Raw genomic sequence first — 18,873 nt, forward strand, 5'->3', positions numbered from 1 at the left:
GGGAAACGTGAAACCCCTAAATCCCCAAATTCACCCAAAATTATTTAAAGGGAATCTGTCAACCCCTCCAGGACATATATGACCTATTAATATGGGCATACAGGTAACAGACATGTTACACTGGTCCTACCTGTATGCCTCATATTATTGGTCTTGTTGCTGAGAAATGTTATATTCTGTCTTTATGTTAACAATTTCTTCCATGCTCAGGGGCGTGCAGTGCCTGGAAGAAATCCCTGCCTCTTGTCCTCATTAATAGTACTACCCCCCTCCCATGCACACCAGTTATGACCCCGGAATCCTGCGCACTGCAGTCCCTCAGAAATACATACCTCATCCTCCCATCTATTGGTGCTGCATTCAGGGATCTTCTGCACAGGCGCCCGCGACTTCTGCTTCAGTGACCTCTGGCGTGCACACCGATAAGGTGCTCTCCCCAATTCCTCCCTGCATAGTCATCGCTAAGTACCTGGTACATGATGCCTAGTGATGACTATGCAGGGAGGAGGTGGGGCGAGCACCTTATGGGCACGCATGCCATAGGTCACAGTGACTCACCGGTGCCTGCGCAGAAGATCCCTAAGTGCAGTGCCCATAGAAGGGAGGATGATGTATATATTTTTGAAGGAGTGCAGGGCGCAGGCGCAGGATTCTGGGGCCATAACTGATATGCATGATATGCATGGGAGGGGGGTAGTACAGTAATGAGGACAGGAAGCAGGGCTTTCTTCCAGACACTGCATGCACCAGAGCCTGGAAGAAATCATTAACATAAAGACAGAATGTAACATGTCTCAGCAACAAGACCATTAATATGAGGCATACAGGTAGGACTAATGCAACATTTCTATTACCTGTATGCCCATATTAATAGGTCACATACAGTTGAAGCCAGAAGTTTATTTACGGTACACTTTATAAAAAGACACATATGCATTTTTTTCTCATTATCTGAAATGAAATCAGAATAAACCTTTCCAGTTTTAGGTCATTTAGGATTACTATAATTATTAATATTTGCCAAATGCCAGAATAATGAGAGAGAAAGAATGCTTTAAGGCATTTTTATTACTTACTGCAAAGTCAAAACTTTACATACACTAAGATTGCTATGCCTTTCAACAATTCTGGACTGCCCATATGATGATGTCATATGTTCGGAAGCTTCTGATGGTTTTTTTGGCAACATCTGAGTTAATTAGAGCTACACATGTGGATGTATTAAATGCACACCTGAAACGCACTGCTTCTTTGTGGAGCATCATGGAAAAGTCTAAAGAAATCACCCAAGATATCAGGAAGAGAATTGTAGACATGCACAAGTCTGGCTCATCCTTGGGTACAATTTCAAGATACCAGAAGGTGCCTCGTTCATCTGTACAATTATACGCAAGTACAAACAAGATAGGAATGTCCAGTCATATCATATCAACCCAAGGACAAAACCAAGAAACCTTGTGAAGATGATGGTGTAAGCTGGTAAGATTGTGTCAATATCACACTGAAACGAGTAATGTATCAACATAGGCTGAAAGGCCACTCTGCCAGGAAGAAGCCATTACTCCAAAAGAAACATAAAAAAGCCAGATTAAGTCTGATGAAATTAAATTGAACTTTTTGGGCATAATGACCATTGTTACGTTTTATAGGAAAAAGGGAGAAGCTTGGAAGCCTAAGGGCCCCGTTACATTTAGCGATGCAACAGCGATCCCCACAACGATACGACCTGGTCAGGATCGCTGGTGCATTGCTAAATGGTTGCTAGTGAGCTGCCAAACAGGCAGATCTCACCAGCGACGCAGCAGCGATAAGCGATCAGTCAGCAGTCGCTGTTACCTATCACACCGCAGCGATGATGATGACTTCCGCCTGCGTCCATGCATCGCTAGTCGGCGCCAGCGGGACACCAACGAGGAAAAAATGGCCCAGGCCATTCCAGCATGATCAGCGATATCCAGCGAGAAGGCCAGTCGCAGGTACGTGTCACACAAACCGAGATCACTAGCGATATCGCTGTTGCGTCACAAAATCAGTGACGCTTTAGCGATATCGCTAGCAGTCTCGCTATGTGTAAAAGGCCCTTAAGAACACCATCCCAACTGTGAAACACGGGGGTGGCAGCATCATGTTGTCAGGTTGTTTTGCTGCAGGAGGGACTGGTGCACTTCACAAAATAGATGGCATCATGAGAAAAGAAGATTATGTGGCAATACTGAAGCAACATCTCAATGACCCGAAGCATAATGCCAAAATGGTAGCAAAGTGGCTTAAGGATAATAAAGTCAATGTTTTGGAGTGGCCATCACAAAGCCCTGATCTCAATCCTATTGAAAATTTATGGGCAAAGCTGAAAAGGCAAGGGCGAAAAAGACGTCCTTCAAACCTCGATCAGTTATACAAGTTTTGTCAGGAGGAATGGGCCCAAATTCTGACCAACTATTGTGAGAAGCTTTTGGAAATATGTCCCAAATGTTTGACTCAAGTCATTCAGTTTAAGGGCATTGGTATCAAATGCTAATGAAATGTAAACTTTTGACTTTGCAGTAAGTAATAAAAATGCCTTAATCCATTCTCTCTCTCATTATTCTGGCATTTGGCAAATATTAATAATTATGGTAATCCTAAATGACGCAAAACGGGAAAGGTTTATTCTGATTTCATGTCAGATATTGAGAAAAACATGCATATGTGTCTTTTTATAATGTGTATGTAAACTTCTGGTTTCAACTGTGCGTCCAGGGGGGTGACAGATTCCCTTTAAATATGATGTATTTTTTATAAATGCATAGCCTATTATATGCTTAAAGAGGACCTTTCAAAAGTTTGAGCATGTTAAACTGACTTCATCATGGAATCGATGTTGCAGAGCTGAATATTTTTAATGTCTCATCTCTGTTGCAGACATGTTAGCGTGTAAAGTTTAGATTCAAATATTCAATAAAACCAATAGGATGTTAGCAGAGATTCGTCGCTGGGTGTATTTACTCTTTCATGGTTTCATACAGGGGAAAAAAGTACATATCCTGAGAGAATATTAATAGAAGAGAAAAATGGTGGGCACACTTTCAGAGTGGATGCTGGTTCTCAGTGGTAGAAAACAAATAAATTGATGAGTAATTTAATTTAAGAGAGAATATCATACACGGCTTTCTCTGTGTAAGATATATAATGACACCCAGTTACGCACTCTTCATTGACCTCACTCATTGACCTCACCTTGGGCATCTGCTGTGTTTATAAGTGTAGGAAGTGAATAGAGCCAAACTCTGTGTTATTACAAACATTTCTGCAGCTGCAGCTCTCATACCATGGCACTATCACTTCACTACCCTTCTCCCACACTGACACTGATGAGAACTGTAGATGCATAGGTATAATGACATGCACCCGTGCTATACTCCCTTCCTTGGTTTGTAATCCCAGCAGATGCCGACAGTAAAATCAGTGAGAAGAGCAAAGCTGTGACATTACATGTCTCACACAGAGAACGCAGGGTCTGACATTCTATGGAGGCCTATTCTTTTTTTTTCCCTTGCATGATGACTAGGGCTGCCATGAAGGCATTACTGCCCCTTACTGTTGTGAGGGGCCTGGTGAGCAGAAGTAAGTGAGGGCCTATCCTCTTGCATTTCTGCTCACCAGGCCCTAGTGTATAATAATGTAGTGTGAGCCACCGTGCCGCCATTGGAAGTGCACATCTTGACGCAGGGAACCTTCCTGGAACTCCATGGAACAGCCATGCAGCTCTAAAGGAGTCCCTCTGCCTCTCCTGTGATGCGCATACATGATGATGTGATCGCATATGTGCCGGCATATACGCACACCACGTGCCAGGAGAATAGCAGAAGTTGAGCTGCATCTGCAAGGGATCACATGAGAGGCAAGTATAAAAAATTTTTTTTTTAATAAAATGAATGGGCTTGGGGGAGTTGCAAATGATGATAATTGAGGTTGTGGGACTGCAGGAAAGCAATGATGATGTATTGAGGTGGAGGAGCGCAAATATTAATGGACTGGGGGTGGGGGACAGCAACTGATGAATTGAGGGTGGGGAACGGGGACAGCAAATGATGAATTGAAGGTGGGAGATGGGGTACAGCAAATGATGAATTGAGGGCAGGGACAGCAAATGATAGCTTGATGGTGGGGGGTGGGGAGAGCAAATAATGATGAATTGAGGGAGGGGCACAGCAAGTGACAATGAATTGAGGGTGGGGAACAGCAAATGATGATAAATTGAGACTGAGGGATGGGAAGAGCAAATGAAAATGAATTGAGGGTGAGCAGAGTATTGATGTATTGAGACTGTGGGATGATGGACAGTAAATGATGATGAACTGAGGGTGGGGACAACGAATGATGAATTGGAGGTAGAGGATAGGAAATGATGATTTGATTGTAGGGGAGGGCATATGATTATGAATTGAATGTGGGGGAGAACAAATGATGAATTGAGTGTGGGGGAGAGCTAATGATGCTGTATTGAGTGTGGGGGAGTGCAAATGATGCTGTATTGAGGAATGGGGCGACCAAATGATGAATTGAGGGTGGGGGTCGGAGAGAGAGAAGACATGACACAGTGAATTGGGGATGAGGGGAGCATGTAAATATAATGAATTGGGGGAGTGGGAGGTACAGCATGGGGGCGTTGAGGATGCAGAAGTGTGACTGGTAATGAATTGGGGGAAAGAGTAAAGCTTCTAATTAATTTATATATTGTGTGGAGAACTTGGCTATTTATAGGTTAGAGGTGGCACAGTGATGGATTACAATTTATATTTGGAATTGTGGGTTTAATAATAACTAATAATATGTTATTGGTGTGTGCACATCTGTATTCAGCTGCATAGTGTAGAACATGGGGAAAAAGTGGGGAATGTGTCTGGAAACGATGCTCTAGATAACTGTGTTATTTTATGCAGAGATGAGTCCTGGCTGGAAAAAGTGATGGCAGTCTGCGCTGGATGAAGAAGAAAAGCCAAGATGAAGGACTTCAACTAGAGAAGTCACCGGTGAGTCAGTGTATTACCTGTACACTTACACCATACGCTGTATGCTATATACAGAGATCCTGTGTATAATGTCACCTGTGATCACTGTATTACCTGTACACTGACATATACAGATCTCCTGGTTATAATGTCACCTGTCATCACTGTATTATCTGTACACTGACACTGTATACAGAGTTCTTATGCATAATGTCACCAGTGATCACTTTATTACCTGTACACTGACACTATAAACAGAGCTCCTGTGTATAATGTCACAGGTGATCTCCATATTACCTATACACCGACACTACATACAGAGCACTCCTGTTATGATTGAGTCACCGAGGAGGAAAAAACAAAACACAAGCTCAGCCCAGAAAATCAGAAAGATTAAAACTAGCGGATTGCAGACCCCTGATCCTATCACACAACTAGCAGTAGCCGTGGAGTGTTCCTACGGTGATCCTAGACACCTCGTCACAGCCGGAGATCTACACAAGCCTAAAGAGAGAAAAGAGAAAAACTGACTGCCCCAGAGCAGACCCCAAAGCAATAGGCAGCCCCCAACATATAATGAAGCAAGATGAAAACACTAACACAGATAGAAAGATAGGTTGAGCAAATGATGGGGCCCAAGCTAACTAAAAAGGACAGGACAGAAAAGCTGCTGTCTGCAATCCGAGAAAACCCTGCCAAAAAATACTACCAACACAACTGATAAGCAAAAAGGACCCTGAAGTCACTAGACTTCAAACGCTATATCAGCACTCAGAATATTCTGAAGGCAGAGCAAAAGAGAACACTGATCAAGGAATAAGAATCCAGCACACCCCGGCCAGGGATGACTGAACTCAAAAAACAAGGTAAACAAAACCAAAACTAATAAGTTCAATAGCAGAGCAAAAACTTATCTTTGGGAAGCAGGAATCAGACTGGTCTCCAAGAATCCAGCAGAGAAATCACCAGCGACTCAGAAGGGCGTTGGCTGCCTTATATCCAGTCTGTAGTTCCCGTTACCCAGTCACGATCCACCTGATCAGGTGTTTGGTTTCTTTCATCCAAATCAGCCTCACTACCTTCCTTCACCAGAAGAGGGAGATCCTCGGACACAAAAGATGAATGAACAGATGAGCTCACAACAGTACCTCCCCCTTGAGGAGGGGTCACCGAACCCTCATCCAAGCCCCCAGGACGATCAGGATGAGCCCGATGAAAAGCACGCACCAATCTTTCGGCATGAATATCAGAGGCAGAGACCCAGGAATTATCCTCCTGACCATAACCCTTCCACTTAACCAAATACTGGAGTCTCTGTCTAGCCAGATGGGAATCCAGTATCTTCTCTACCTCATATTCCATGTTACCTTCAACCAACACAGGGTCAGGAGGTGCCGCCATAGGAACCACTGGTTCAACAAACCTCTTCAACAAGGACTTATGAAACACATTATAAATCTTAAATGTGACAGGAAGAGCCAACCGAAAAGAGACCGGATTAATAATCTCCAAAATCTTGTAAGGTCCAATAAATCTAGGCTTAAACTTTGGAGAAGCCACTTTCATAGAGATATTCTTTGATGACAACCAAACCATATCACCCTCCTTAAACCGGGGACCAATGGTCCTATGCCGGTTAGAAAACTGCTGGGCCTTTTCCTGGGAAAGAGACAACTTATCCACCACTTGGTCCCAAATCTGCTGCATTCTTTCCACCACAGTGTCAACCCCTGGACAGGCAGAAGACTCCACCTGCCCTATAGAAAATCGACGATGAAACCCAAAGTTACAGAAAAAGGGTGACATCAAAGTGGCAGAACTAGCTCTATTATTTAAAGCAAATTCGGCCAAGGGTAAAAATGAGACCCAATCATCCTGATCAGCAGATATAAAACATCTCAAATAAGCCTCCAAAGTCTGGTTTGTTCTCTCCGTCTGCCGATTGGTCTGAGGGTGAAATGCAGAGGAGAAGGACAACTGAATTCCCAACTTGGAACAAAAGGTCCTCCAGAATCTAGAGACAAACTGAACTCCTCTGTCCGATGCAATGTTCTCAGGAATCCCGTGCAAGCGAACCACCTGTTGCAAAAGCAAGGGCACCAACTCTGAGGAAGATGGCAACTTAGGGAGTGGTACAAGATGGACCATCTTAGAGAATCTATCACAAATCACCCAGATAACAGTCATCCTCTGAGAAACAGGCAGATCAGAAATAAAATCCATTGAAATATGGGTCCATGGCCTCCTGGGCACCGGCAAAGGCATCAACAACCCACTAGAACGAGAACAAGGCTTAGATCGGGAGCAAGTCCCACAGGACTGCACAAAATTCCTGACATCACGAGACAAGGCAGGCCACCAAAAAGACCGACTCACCAAATCTCTAGTACCAAAAATACCTGGATGACCAGCCAGCGGGGAGCAATGAACCTCAGACATCACTTTCCTCCTCCACTGGTCAGGAACATATAACCTACCTGGGACAACGCTCAGGCTTATCCTCCTGAAACTTCTCCAGAGCACGTTTCAAATCAGGCGAGATGGCAGAAAGAACCACCCCCTCACCTAAGATGGTAGCAGGCTTGGTCACAATAGGAGAATCGGCCAAAAAACTCCTAGAGAGGGCATCAGCCTTAACGTTCTTAGTGCCCGGAAGAAAGGAGACCACAAAATCAAAACGTGTGAAAAACAAGGCCCACCTGGCCTGTCTCGGATTCAAGCGTTTAGCCGACTCAAGGTAGATCAAATTCTTGTGGTCAGTGAGGACCACAACTTGATGTCTAGCTCCCTCCAACCAATGTCTCCACTCCTCAAATGCCCACTTCATGGCCAACAGTTCTCGATTCCCCACATCATAGTTGCGTTCCGAAGGAGAGAACTTTTGGGAAAAGAAGGCACAGGGGTTCATTTTAGATGTTACAGGATCTTTTTGGGACAAAACAGCTCCTGCACCAGTCTCTGAAGCATCCACCTCCACCTGAAATGGAAGTGAGACATCGGGTTGTCGCAAAACCGGAGAAGAAGTGAACCTCCGCTTCAGCTCCTGAAAAGAAGAAACAGCCTCTGGAGACCAATTCAGCAAATCAGCGCCCTTCTTAGTCAAATCAGTCAATGGTTTGGCAATAACAGAAAAATTGGCTATAAACTTACGATAAAAATTAGCAAAACCCAAAAACTTCTGGAGAGCCTTCAAAGAAGTGGGCTGCACCCAATCATAAATGGCCTGTACCTTGGCCGGGTCCATTTCAATAGTTGAAATCCTCTGTACACCAAAAGTTGAATAGTTGAAAGTTGAAAAGTTGAATAGTTGAAATCCTCTGTACACCAAAAAGACATTTCGATCCCTTAACATACATTGAGTTTTCCCTCAAAATCCGGAACACAGTCCGAACATGTTCCACATGAGAGTCCCAATCCCTGGAAAAGATCAAAATATCATCCAAATAGATGATCAGAAACTTATCCACAAAGTCCCGGAAGATATCATTCATGAAGCACTGGAAGACAGAAGGGGCGTTAGTGAGCCCAAAAGGCATCACCAGGTACTCAAAATGTCCCTCCGGAGTATTAAACGCTGTCTTCCATTCATCGCCATGCTTAATGCGAATAAGATTATACGCCCCCCTGAGGTCAAGCTTGGTAAAGCAGCAAGCACCTTCAACTCTAGAAAATAAGTCAGAAATCAGGGGTAATGGAAACTGATATTTAACAGTAATTTTGTTAAGGGAGCGATAGTCAATACAGGGCCTTAATGAACCATCCTTCTTGGCCACAAAAAAAAACCCAGCACCCAAGGGTGAAGAGGATGGTCCAATATGACCCTTCTCCAATGACTCCTTAATATAAGAACGCATAGCCTCATGTTCGGGTACAGATAAATTAAAAAGTCGACCCTTGGGAAATTTACACCCCGGACTCAGCTCAATTGCACAGTCATAACTCCTATGAGGAGGCAAAGACGCAGACTTACTCTCACTAAACACATCATAAAAATCAGCCACATAGTCAGGAACATCATGCGACTGGGGAGAGGTGGAGAAAAGAGGAGTGTCACTAAGAGCACACCGACAACCCCAACTCACCACAGACACAGATTTCCAATCCAAAACTGGGTTATGGATTTGCAACCAGGGGAACCCCAGCACGATGGTATCATGCAAATTGTGCAACACCAAAAATCTGCAATTTTCTTGATGGTCTGGGGCGACCCGCATTACCACCTGGGTCCAAAACTGAAGTTTATTCTTTGCCAAAGGAGTAGCATCAATACCCCTCAAAGGAATAGGCGTCCGCAGGGGTGTCATAAGGAAACCACAACGTTTAGAAAAATCTAAATCCATTAGGTTCAAGGCCGCTCCTGAATCCACAAAGGCTTTAGCAGAAAATGTGGACAGGGAGCAGATCAGAGTAATTGCCAGAAGAAACTTAGGTTGTACACCACCTACAGCAAATGTGTGTGCAAAACGTTTCTCTCGTTTAGGGCAGACAGAAATAATGTGAGAGGCATCTCCACAGAAAAAACACAGCTTATTACGCCTTCTGAACTCCTGACATTGCGCCCTAGACAAAACTCTATCACATTGCATAGGTTCAGACATTTGTTCAACAGGTGGCAGCGTTTCCCGTATAATTTTACGTTCACGTAAACGCCAATCAACCTGAATGGCTAATGACATAGAATCGTCAAGACCAGAGGGAACAGGAAATCCCACCATAGTATCTTTTACAGTTTCCGACAAACCCTTCCGAAAGAGAGCTGCCAAGGCATCATCATCCCAAGTGGTGAGGACCGCCCACTTTTGGAATTTTTGACAGTACAGTTCTGCAGAATCTTGACCCTGGCTCAATGACAACAGGGTCTTTTCAGCTTGATCAATCGCATTAGGTTCATCATACAACAACCCCAAGGCCTGAAAAAATGCGTCCACACTAGCTAGAATAGGATCATCTGGTACTAAAAAAAACGCCCAATCCTGGGGATCGCCGTGCAGCAAGGAGATGACAATTTTAACCTGCTGCGCAGAGCTCCCCGATGAGTTAGGCTTCAAGGCAAGAAATAATTTACAATTATTATTAAAATTCAAAAATTTAGACCGATCCCAAAAAACACATCAGGAGTGGGGATTTTTGGTTTAGCAGCGTATAAATGAGCAAGATAGGCGGAAATTCCTCGCACTTCAGCAGCAAGCTGCTCCACACGATCAGACAATTGCTTAAACTCCATCAGAAAAAAAATATATTCCTCCTACTGCCTCAGAGAAAAAGAGGAAAAAATATACACAAAAAAAAAAAATTCTGACACCTTTTTTTTTTTTTTTAAACAATTCCTTCCTGCTTTTGAATACCCTAGAATCTGCGGTATGACTGGTGATTCTGTTATGATTGAGTCACCGAGGAGGAAAAAACAAAACACAAGCTCAGCCCAGAAAATCAGAGAGGTTGGAAACTAGCGGATTGCAGACCCCTGATCCTATCACACAACTAGCAGTAGCCGTGGAGTGTTCCTATGGTGATCCTAGACACCTCATCACAGCCAGAGATCTACACAAGCCTAAAGAGAGAAAAGAGAAAAACTGACTGCCCCAGAGCAGACCCCAAAGCAATAGGCAGCCCCCAACATATAATGACGGTGAAGCAAGATGAAAACACTAACACAGACAGAAAGATAGGTTGAGCAAATGATGGGGCCCAAGCTAACAGATGAGCTCACAACACACTCCTGTGTATAATGTCCCTGGTGATTCCTGTATTACCTGTACACTATACACTATATACAGAGCTCGTGTGTATAATGGCACTTATGGTAATATTAGTATTGTATTTTTTATTAATGATTAGTATTGTAGTATTTTGTCACTATGTGGTAGTAATATATGGTCTGGTCATGGTGTGGCAGTATTTGTTCTTTGTATGTAGTATTATTTGATCACCATGTGGTGGTAATATGTGGTCCGGCCATGGTGTGACGGTATTCGTCCCTTGTATGTGGTATTATTGGTCATTTTAAAAAATGTATGTGAAACATTCCCTTACAGAAAAATAAGTAAAAATATACCTAAAAAAGCATTGGATATTTTAAGAAATGTTTAATAAATGTTTAATAGATTATAGTAGAGTGGGGCCCAGCCAAAAGAGTCTACCTTGTTGTGGTGGCAGGCTTAAAAAATACTTTGGCAAAAACAAAAGCTGCTGGCTATGTATGTGATCTGGTGTTCAGTGGGAACTGGTAATGTGTGGTTGGCGAGGACGTGGTGCAGAAATGGCGTTTTCCCCAGAGTGGGCGATGGGATTGTTGAAAGACTGAAGGCAAATCTGAGGTGAAAATTTTCCCAGTATGGGGCCCTAAAATTCCTAGTGGCAGCCCTGATGATGCCTCCTGCTTATGATTGGGCAACGTCATGCAGGGGAAAAAGTAAATGCCCCCAAAGATAAACCTCTCCTAAAGCCTCCTTGGTCTAAGTAAAAAATTAAAATCTAAAGTTTACTAGTACCTCTACAACAGAGATAAGAAATGAAAAAACTAAATTTTACTCAGCTTTGCAGCCACTATTCAATGATGTGGCCCGTGTAAGATGCTAAAACTAGTGAAAAGTCCTATTTAAAAAGTTAAAATTATTTTACAAGTTTTCCAGTTAGCAAATCCTAGATGGTCGTCTTCAAAAACTTACATAGTAACAGTCTTTACATTTTTGCTTCATAAATCAATAGTTCACGTGAAAATTAGCAACTTTGTAATGTATATTATCAGAGAAATTAGCTTCTTTCTCTTCCTGGACTGATCTTTCACTCTCAATACACAGGTAAAATCTGTAATATCCTTATTCGGTGAACACAGATTTTCCCATTACAGACATAGGAGATGACAGTCAGTTCTTTTAAAATTCTTTGGAAAGTGGATGAGGAGGAAGGAGCTAGAGGCAGAGAGAAAAAAATTGCTGCAAGGTCTCTTGAAACAACATTTACAGTTCTCCATAGAAATATATGAGCACCAATTGCCATCTCCTATCTCAGTAATGGGAAAGAATGTCCTCACTGATGACAGATCTTACCTGTCGATTGAGAATTTTGAGAATTAATGACCAGCCCAGGAGGGGAAAGAAGCGGATTTCTCTGATAGGATATATTACAAAGTTTCTTATTTCCATGTGTACCATTGATTTCTGAGAATAAATAAAAACGATGCCTATGTATCTAGATCAATGAATATGGAGATCACCATGTTTTTTTTAAGTTATTGCTCACTAATTATTAGCTTTTATTTCACAGGCGTTGTGCACGTTACCTACTGAGCTGTGAACAGCTACTACATTACATAATCTCATTTTGAACTGATAATCTACACCAGGGACTAGTGTACAGATGGTCTGACTTCTGTGACGATACTTTGGTCCATGGCAATGTTGACGACCAACGTCCTTTACGATGCTTACTTCTATCAGGTTTACTCCTATAGAACTTGGCGTGACAGTACAAACACTGCTTATGTTTTTATGGCATCCATATGAAAACTTTTATGTTTTCTTCCCATCTATCATGGGCTGCAAAAATAACCCAGTGGTTCCTAAAACGCATAGGATAATGAACACCCAGAGGAAGACTCTGTCAATGACCATAGCAACATATTTCCAGTCATCTTCTTCCTGAAACCAAGACATAGAGGAATGATAAGTGTGTTACCACATAATCAAGCTGGAGGCAAAACATACTCTTTTTTTTTTTCTTCAGAAATTGTGTAAATAGTTATATTGTAGCGTATGACATGTCACATTTTATATTATAAATTATATCAGCAGCACAGACTTAACAAAAGATGACATGTTTGAAACTACATCCCTGAAATGCCCCGGGAATGTTAATTAAAGCTGATAACAAGAATATGAAATCCATTACCGGGATAATCAAAGAAGCCTTGATAGTTCTCACTATGGACAAATGTTATTGGGTCCAGTTTTTAAAGATGGATTATCTTAGATTATTATTTGTTAACATGCAAAAACAGGTGTAAGAATCTGCAGCTAAAGTTGAACATACATGTTAGATTGTTATTTGCCACCAACGTACTTGTTCTCCACACTAGCCAACCATTTCAGGTATATGGGAACAAATGTGAGAAGAGAGAAGGGCATTGGGATTGTAACATGTCTGACATCTTTGTGTCAGGGAGATAAGTCACTAGCGGAAGTATCTGGCAGCTCCTTACTGCTCTTTACCTATACAGAACACATACATGCCCAGATAAGCATGTGTATGTGTTACATGGGGGCCGCTTTCTGCTTTAGCTGCTAGACTGCGCCGAGTCAATCCTATTTTATTCCTGAGACTTGTGCCAGTCTAGGAGCTATGGATTTCATTCTGTTGGTTTGGGTTTCTTGCTGCTGTCACACAGGCTGGGGCTGTTCACTATATAAACCCCGAGAGTCAGTTCCAACTGCCAGTCAAGTGAAGTCAGGTAGCACAAACATTATGTTCCCTACATCCGTCTTTTTATCTTGATTTATCTTGTTCTTTGACCTCAGCTAGTTGATGTTGCCTAACGTTTTTGTGCCTCCTGTACCTCCTGGATTTTACACGGCTATCTGACTATCCTTCTTGCCAGATTGCACCACCGAACAGCAGCTAACTCTTTGGCCCAGTCTGGGGACCCCTGTGTAAGTAGTCTAGATCCCTGTACAGGGATAATGGGTGAAGGCCAGGCCAACCCCTGGATTCTGGAAAACATAGTAGTTGGTGCAAAGCCTGTTAATGGTAGCCATTTTGAGGCAGATAATTGACCATGAACACTGCCGACATGAGTGTGGTTGTGCTGAGAGAGTAACCTGACAGACACATAATGTCTTAGGCCGGATTTAGGCATTTGGCAAAACTTAAAGTCATGAAGGAATATAGTGAGAAAAAGTGAAGTTGTCAACAGAATTGTCTGCACTAATTAATCTCTTTGCACAACCCATGTTAGGGCAGTTGACTGTAAAAGAAGGGGGTTCATTCCTTGCTTGCTGTGAATATCATTCATAATTGAAACCTGGGGAACATCTATTTCCTCTTTCACATAAGTATTCTAAAATGTTGAAAGGAGGTACTTGAAGAGGACATTTTACCAAATTCTTCATTTTAAACTTGACACAGGGTGTTATAGTTGGGTTGTCCCCGTCCCAGGGCTGTGGGTTACTCGGTACCGGGCCGGTGTCAGGGAGATGTGTCACAGCAGCAGTGACCCGGTCCGTGGCCCTGGGCGCCCAATGTCAATGGTGGTGTGTGGTTAATGGAATTGAATAGTTTGTGAAGCCACCTGTGGTGTTTGGCAAGCAAGATGTTAAGCCAACGCTGCGTGCAGATCCTCTGGGGCTGATGGTGTGTTGCAGCATAGGTGGTATAGCTCCCCACAGGTGAAGCTGTAGCCCCAGGGCAGTGTGTAGGCGCAGGTAGTGTAAAGGATGATACCCAGATGTAGCGGTGCTGACGGTGTTGGCGCACAATGACTGGAAGACACCAGGGCATGTAGTTCCAAAGCTTTACTCACAGTTCATGGTACCCACTAGTGCCTGCCTCCGTGCCGTGTCCTCCAGGGTAGAGACTCAATCAACCTCCCGTACAAGTCAGGACTCTCCTCTGCAACACTCCGCCAACATGTACCTATCCTGAACGACTCCTATATTGCGCTGTTGGTGTGAAGAGCTCCAGTACCGTGGTACTCTGAAGTTCCTCCTGTCAGATGTTCCTAACAACTCTTCATTGTATGGCAGACAGCTGTAGCCTACTTTGGGGACTCCCTTTCTCCTGAGTCCCGGCTCCCTATACAGATGCTGTTGTGCGCCAAGTCTTGGATGGGAGTAATGCATTTACAGCCAACTACTCCACCGGTGTCTGCTGCAGAACCATAAGTGTCCATACAACCTCGGGGACTGGGCCCCGGCCTTGCGCTGAGGACCTATAGGCAGGGTTCCTCTTTCAACCCACAACTCCTCTCTGTTCTCCTACTCCTTCGTTCCGCGCTGTTCCTTCTCTCTCTTATGGAAGCTTAAGTTGCAGTTCTACGTCTCTCTCCTTCTGTTCCTTTCCCGTGCCAGCTGGCTCAGGTCACTGAGGCAGCTGCAGCAATCCTTCCTCTCTCCTAGGGAGCTCGTTCCACTAAGACAAGTCCTCAGCCTCGCCTAACTGACTGACTTTCTCCGCCTTGAGCTCCCCTCAGACTGAACTCCAGACTGAACTGTAATTCCAAACCTTCCCACTCTTTTATATCTAACTCCACCCACCTCCCAGCACATCTCGTGTTACGAAGCAAGGACCCACGAAAGGGGCTCTGCTACCCTCTAAGCATGAAGCCGCAATCTGGTCCATTGCTGAACTATCCTGTGTGTGGGTGCAGGTGTTGGAGTGTGGAAAGGAGTTCCCAACTTACCTAGTTGGTGGGGCACTACACCTTAGGAGAAGGTGCAGTACCTCTGTGGCGACTGAGCCTCAGGGGCGCCACATATTGACTTCTTAAAAAAACATTTTTTTTTAAATGTTGCCTCTTTATTGCGTAGATATTGGCAGTCAACATATTTGGCACCTAATTAGTTAACTTTTTAAAGTCCAAATGGTTGTTATCAGAGTTAAGTTGTCATTGGGGGTGTGAACTTTTTCTCCCTGTATGATGCTGACCAATCATAACGAGGCAGCAATATTCAAAGGAACAAAGAACCCATCATAGCTTAGAGAAGGTTTCTCAGTGTGTGAGATGTATGACAGACAGACTGTTCTCCTAGTCTAAAGGGCCTGTCACACTAAGTGATATCGCTAGCAATATCGCTATAACGTAACTGGTTTTTGTGACGTAGCAGCGATATTGCTAGCGATATCGCTATGTCTGATATTTACCTCCGACCGGCTCCCCGCTGGTTATTGCTGATCGCACGAGAACGTCCTGGACCGTTTCTCCTCGTCAACTTCCTGCTGGGCTTCCTGTGGCGCCGACGAGCGACGCGTGGATGCGGGCAGGAGGACGTCAGGATCGCCTCGTCTGACAGGTAAGTAGCGACCCCCCGACCCCTGCTATGTCGCTGGTGAGATCTGCCTGTGTGGCAGCTCACTAGCGACCACTTAGCGATGCACTAGCGATCCTGACCGCGTCATATCGCTGGTCGGGATCGCTGGTGCATCGCTAAGTGTGACAGCACCTTAACCTTCTGCATGATTGCAAAGCACAGATGGCTAACACCTTTCAGATAAGGCCAATGTGGGGAGAGGAGCAGCACAGTTGAGCTTATCCCTGTCATATTGCAAAACCTCTATCAGCTCTTCTCCTGTCTTAGCACTCTCAGCTCTGCGGTACTGTCACTCCACCACCTTGCCTTTCCAGAGATGAGAGCTCAAAGTGTAGTAGCACACTGATGTCTGTTATACTCTACTTGTAATCACTCTGTAGTGAGATCAGAGCAGGTTGTCATTATATCTCACACAGGAATAATCCAGAACAGTCAGGTTTCTACTGTATGAGACATTATGACACCTTGCTTTGAACTCTGTTGCCTCAGCACCGCAAACATAAGTGGGATTACTGGAACTCTCTCTAATCAAGAGAGCTGATAGAAGAGTTTGTAATGTGATACAGGTAAATTCAGTTGTACTGCCCCTTCCCAAAATTGACTCATGCAGGAGATTAGACCAGGAGATCAGGCTGTATCATTAAATTTCACATACTGAATAACCTTCCCTAAACTACTGTTGGGTGTGTTTTTCTATCCTTTTTGTGTTGCTGCCTGCTTATGATTGGTCAGCATCATACAGTAGGAAAAAGTACACTCTCCCAGTGAAAACTCAGATAACACCCATTTAGGCTAGTTTCACACTTGCTTTTTTTTGCAGCGTGTTTTTCCCGCAAAAAAACGCATTGAAAAAACGCATACAAAAGCATACAACTGCTGCGTTTTTTTCAAGCATTTTTATGAGCATGCATGAAAAAAACGCAGCGTTTTTATGCGTTTGTATGCGTTTTTAGTGCGTTTTTACCGCGTTTGCGTTTTTTTCCAACATTAGGTGGCCCCTCACACTAACCCAAACCATGACTTTACTAACCCTAACCCTGACCTTAACCCTAACCCTGACCCTAACCCTAACCCTAACCCTGACCCTAACCCTTAACCAAATCATACTTAACCCTAACCCAAACCCTAAACCCTAACTAACCCTAACCCTGACCCTAACCCTAACCCTAACCCTGACCCTAACCCTAACCCTGACCCTAACCCTAACCCTAACAAAACCATACTTAACCCTAACCCTGACCCTAACCCTGACCCTAACCCTAACCCTGACCCTAACCCTAACCCTGACCCTAACCCTAACCCTAACCCTGACCCTAACCCTTAACCAAACCATACTTAACCCTAATCCTGACCCTAACCCTTAACAAAACCATACTTAACCCTAACCCTGACCCTAACCCTAACCCTAACCCTGACCCTAACCCTAACCCTGACCCTAACCCTTAACAAAACCATACTTAACCCTAACCCTGACCCTGACCCTAACCCTAACCCTAACCCTAACCCTGACCCTAACCCTAACCCTAACCCTGACCCTAACCCTTAACCAAACCATACTTAACCCTAACCCTGACCCTAACCCTGACCCTAACCCTTAACCAAACCATACTTAACCCTAACCCTGACCCAAACCCCAACCCTAACCCTGACCCTGACCCTAACCCTAACCCTAAACCCCCTTAACTAACCCTAACTCTAACCCAAACCCCTAAATTCCATGGTTAACAAAAAAAAACGCATATGCAAAAAAACGCATACATGAGCATGCCAGTGCGCACATATGCGCATCCATAGGCTATAATGGCCATTTTTAGCGCAAAACGTGCGCATATGTGTGCATGCGCTTTTTTGCAGGGCCAAAAAATGCAACATGCTGCGTCTGGAAAATACAAACGCACACCCCAAAAAAACGCAGCGCATGAAAATCGCATACATGCGCTTACAAGCGCGCAGGTATGAAAAAAAAAGTTAACTCATTTGGTGCCAAATACTTTGCTTGTTAATATATCTGCAATGGAAAGGCAAAATTTGAAAAAAAAAAATGTTTTATTCTTCTCTGCAGCCACTATTACATTGTGCTTTCTGTTCAACATGAAAAATTTGGTCAAACGTCCTCTTTAAAGTGTATTGTGTTATTACACTAAAGGGAATAAAAGTCTAGCGTAGCAATGTTCATAAAGGATACCTGTCAATAGATTCATGCTAGTTTGAAAAGCCGACTTATAGAGAGAGATGTGACCAGTCTGGTGTGCAACTCGGCTGGCTTCTCACTGCCCGCTCCAGTTGATTTCTAGATCTCTCCTCGTCGTGTACACAGGAAGAGACCTATCAGTCAAAGAGATAAAGACAGAGAAAAGCTAGCCAAAGACGGTGCTGGACTGGACATCCCTACGGTACCCGGCTGGCTTTTCAAACTGTTTTTTTCTGAAACACCTTGACATTTTAGAGTAAAACGTGCCTGGCTGCAATAGCAATTATTTAACGTAATATAGTTTCCAAATCTTCCTGGACAGGTGATAGGAAATGAAAGAAGGATCAGACATGTTTAATTTCAATGTTTCCTGCCTTTTGTTTCCAGGGGAAATAAGCCATCACCAGTGGTGTCTGGCAGCAGCTTCCTCCTGCTCACCTTCTTCAGAAAACATTTGGCTGAGCCAAGATGATAGCTGAGGGTCAAAAGAGCATATGGCCAACAACTATCTGATGCCTATGTCCACCTTTACAGGGGTGTACTTTTTACTAAGGCTATGTTTTCTTAAATGCTATGTTAGGGAACTCTGAGATATTACGAGGAAACAGCTAATTTAGGATCTCCATTGATTAACTGGAGGATATATCTAGCTCTAGAGGACCCAGAA

The 18,873-nt window shown here is 43.7% G+C and overlaps 1 protein-coding gene across 1 annotated transcript in view; it reads right to left on the reverse strand.

Annotated features, from left to right (window-relative positions):
• Window positions 1-12,502: 12,502 nt before the first annotated feature.
• Window positions 12,503-18,873, reverse strand: part of CHRNA6 (cholinergic receptor nicotinic alpha 6 subunit) — a 68,812-nt gene continuing 62,441 nt past the window's right edge. The window contains exon 7 of the mRNA XM_073588790.1: window positions 12,503-12,631. Coding sequence (XP_073444891.1) covers window positions 12,503-12,631 — 129 coding nt within the window. The remainder of the gene's footprint in view (window positions 12,632-18,873) is intronic.

Source organism: Dendrobates tinctorius, unplaced genomic scaffold (assembly GCF_039654945.1).
Source record: "Dendrobates tinctorius isolate UK_male_01 unplaced genomic scaffold, ASM3965494v1 ptg000011l, whole genome shotgun sequence".
Classification (NCBI taxonomy): domain Eukaryota; kingdom Metazoa; phylum Chordata; class Amphibia; order Anura; family Dendrobatidae; genus Dendrobates; species Dendrobates tinctorius.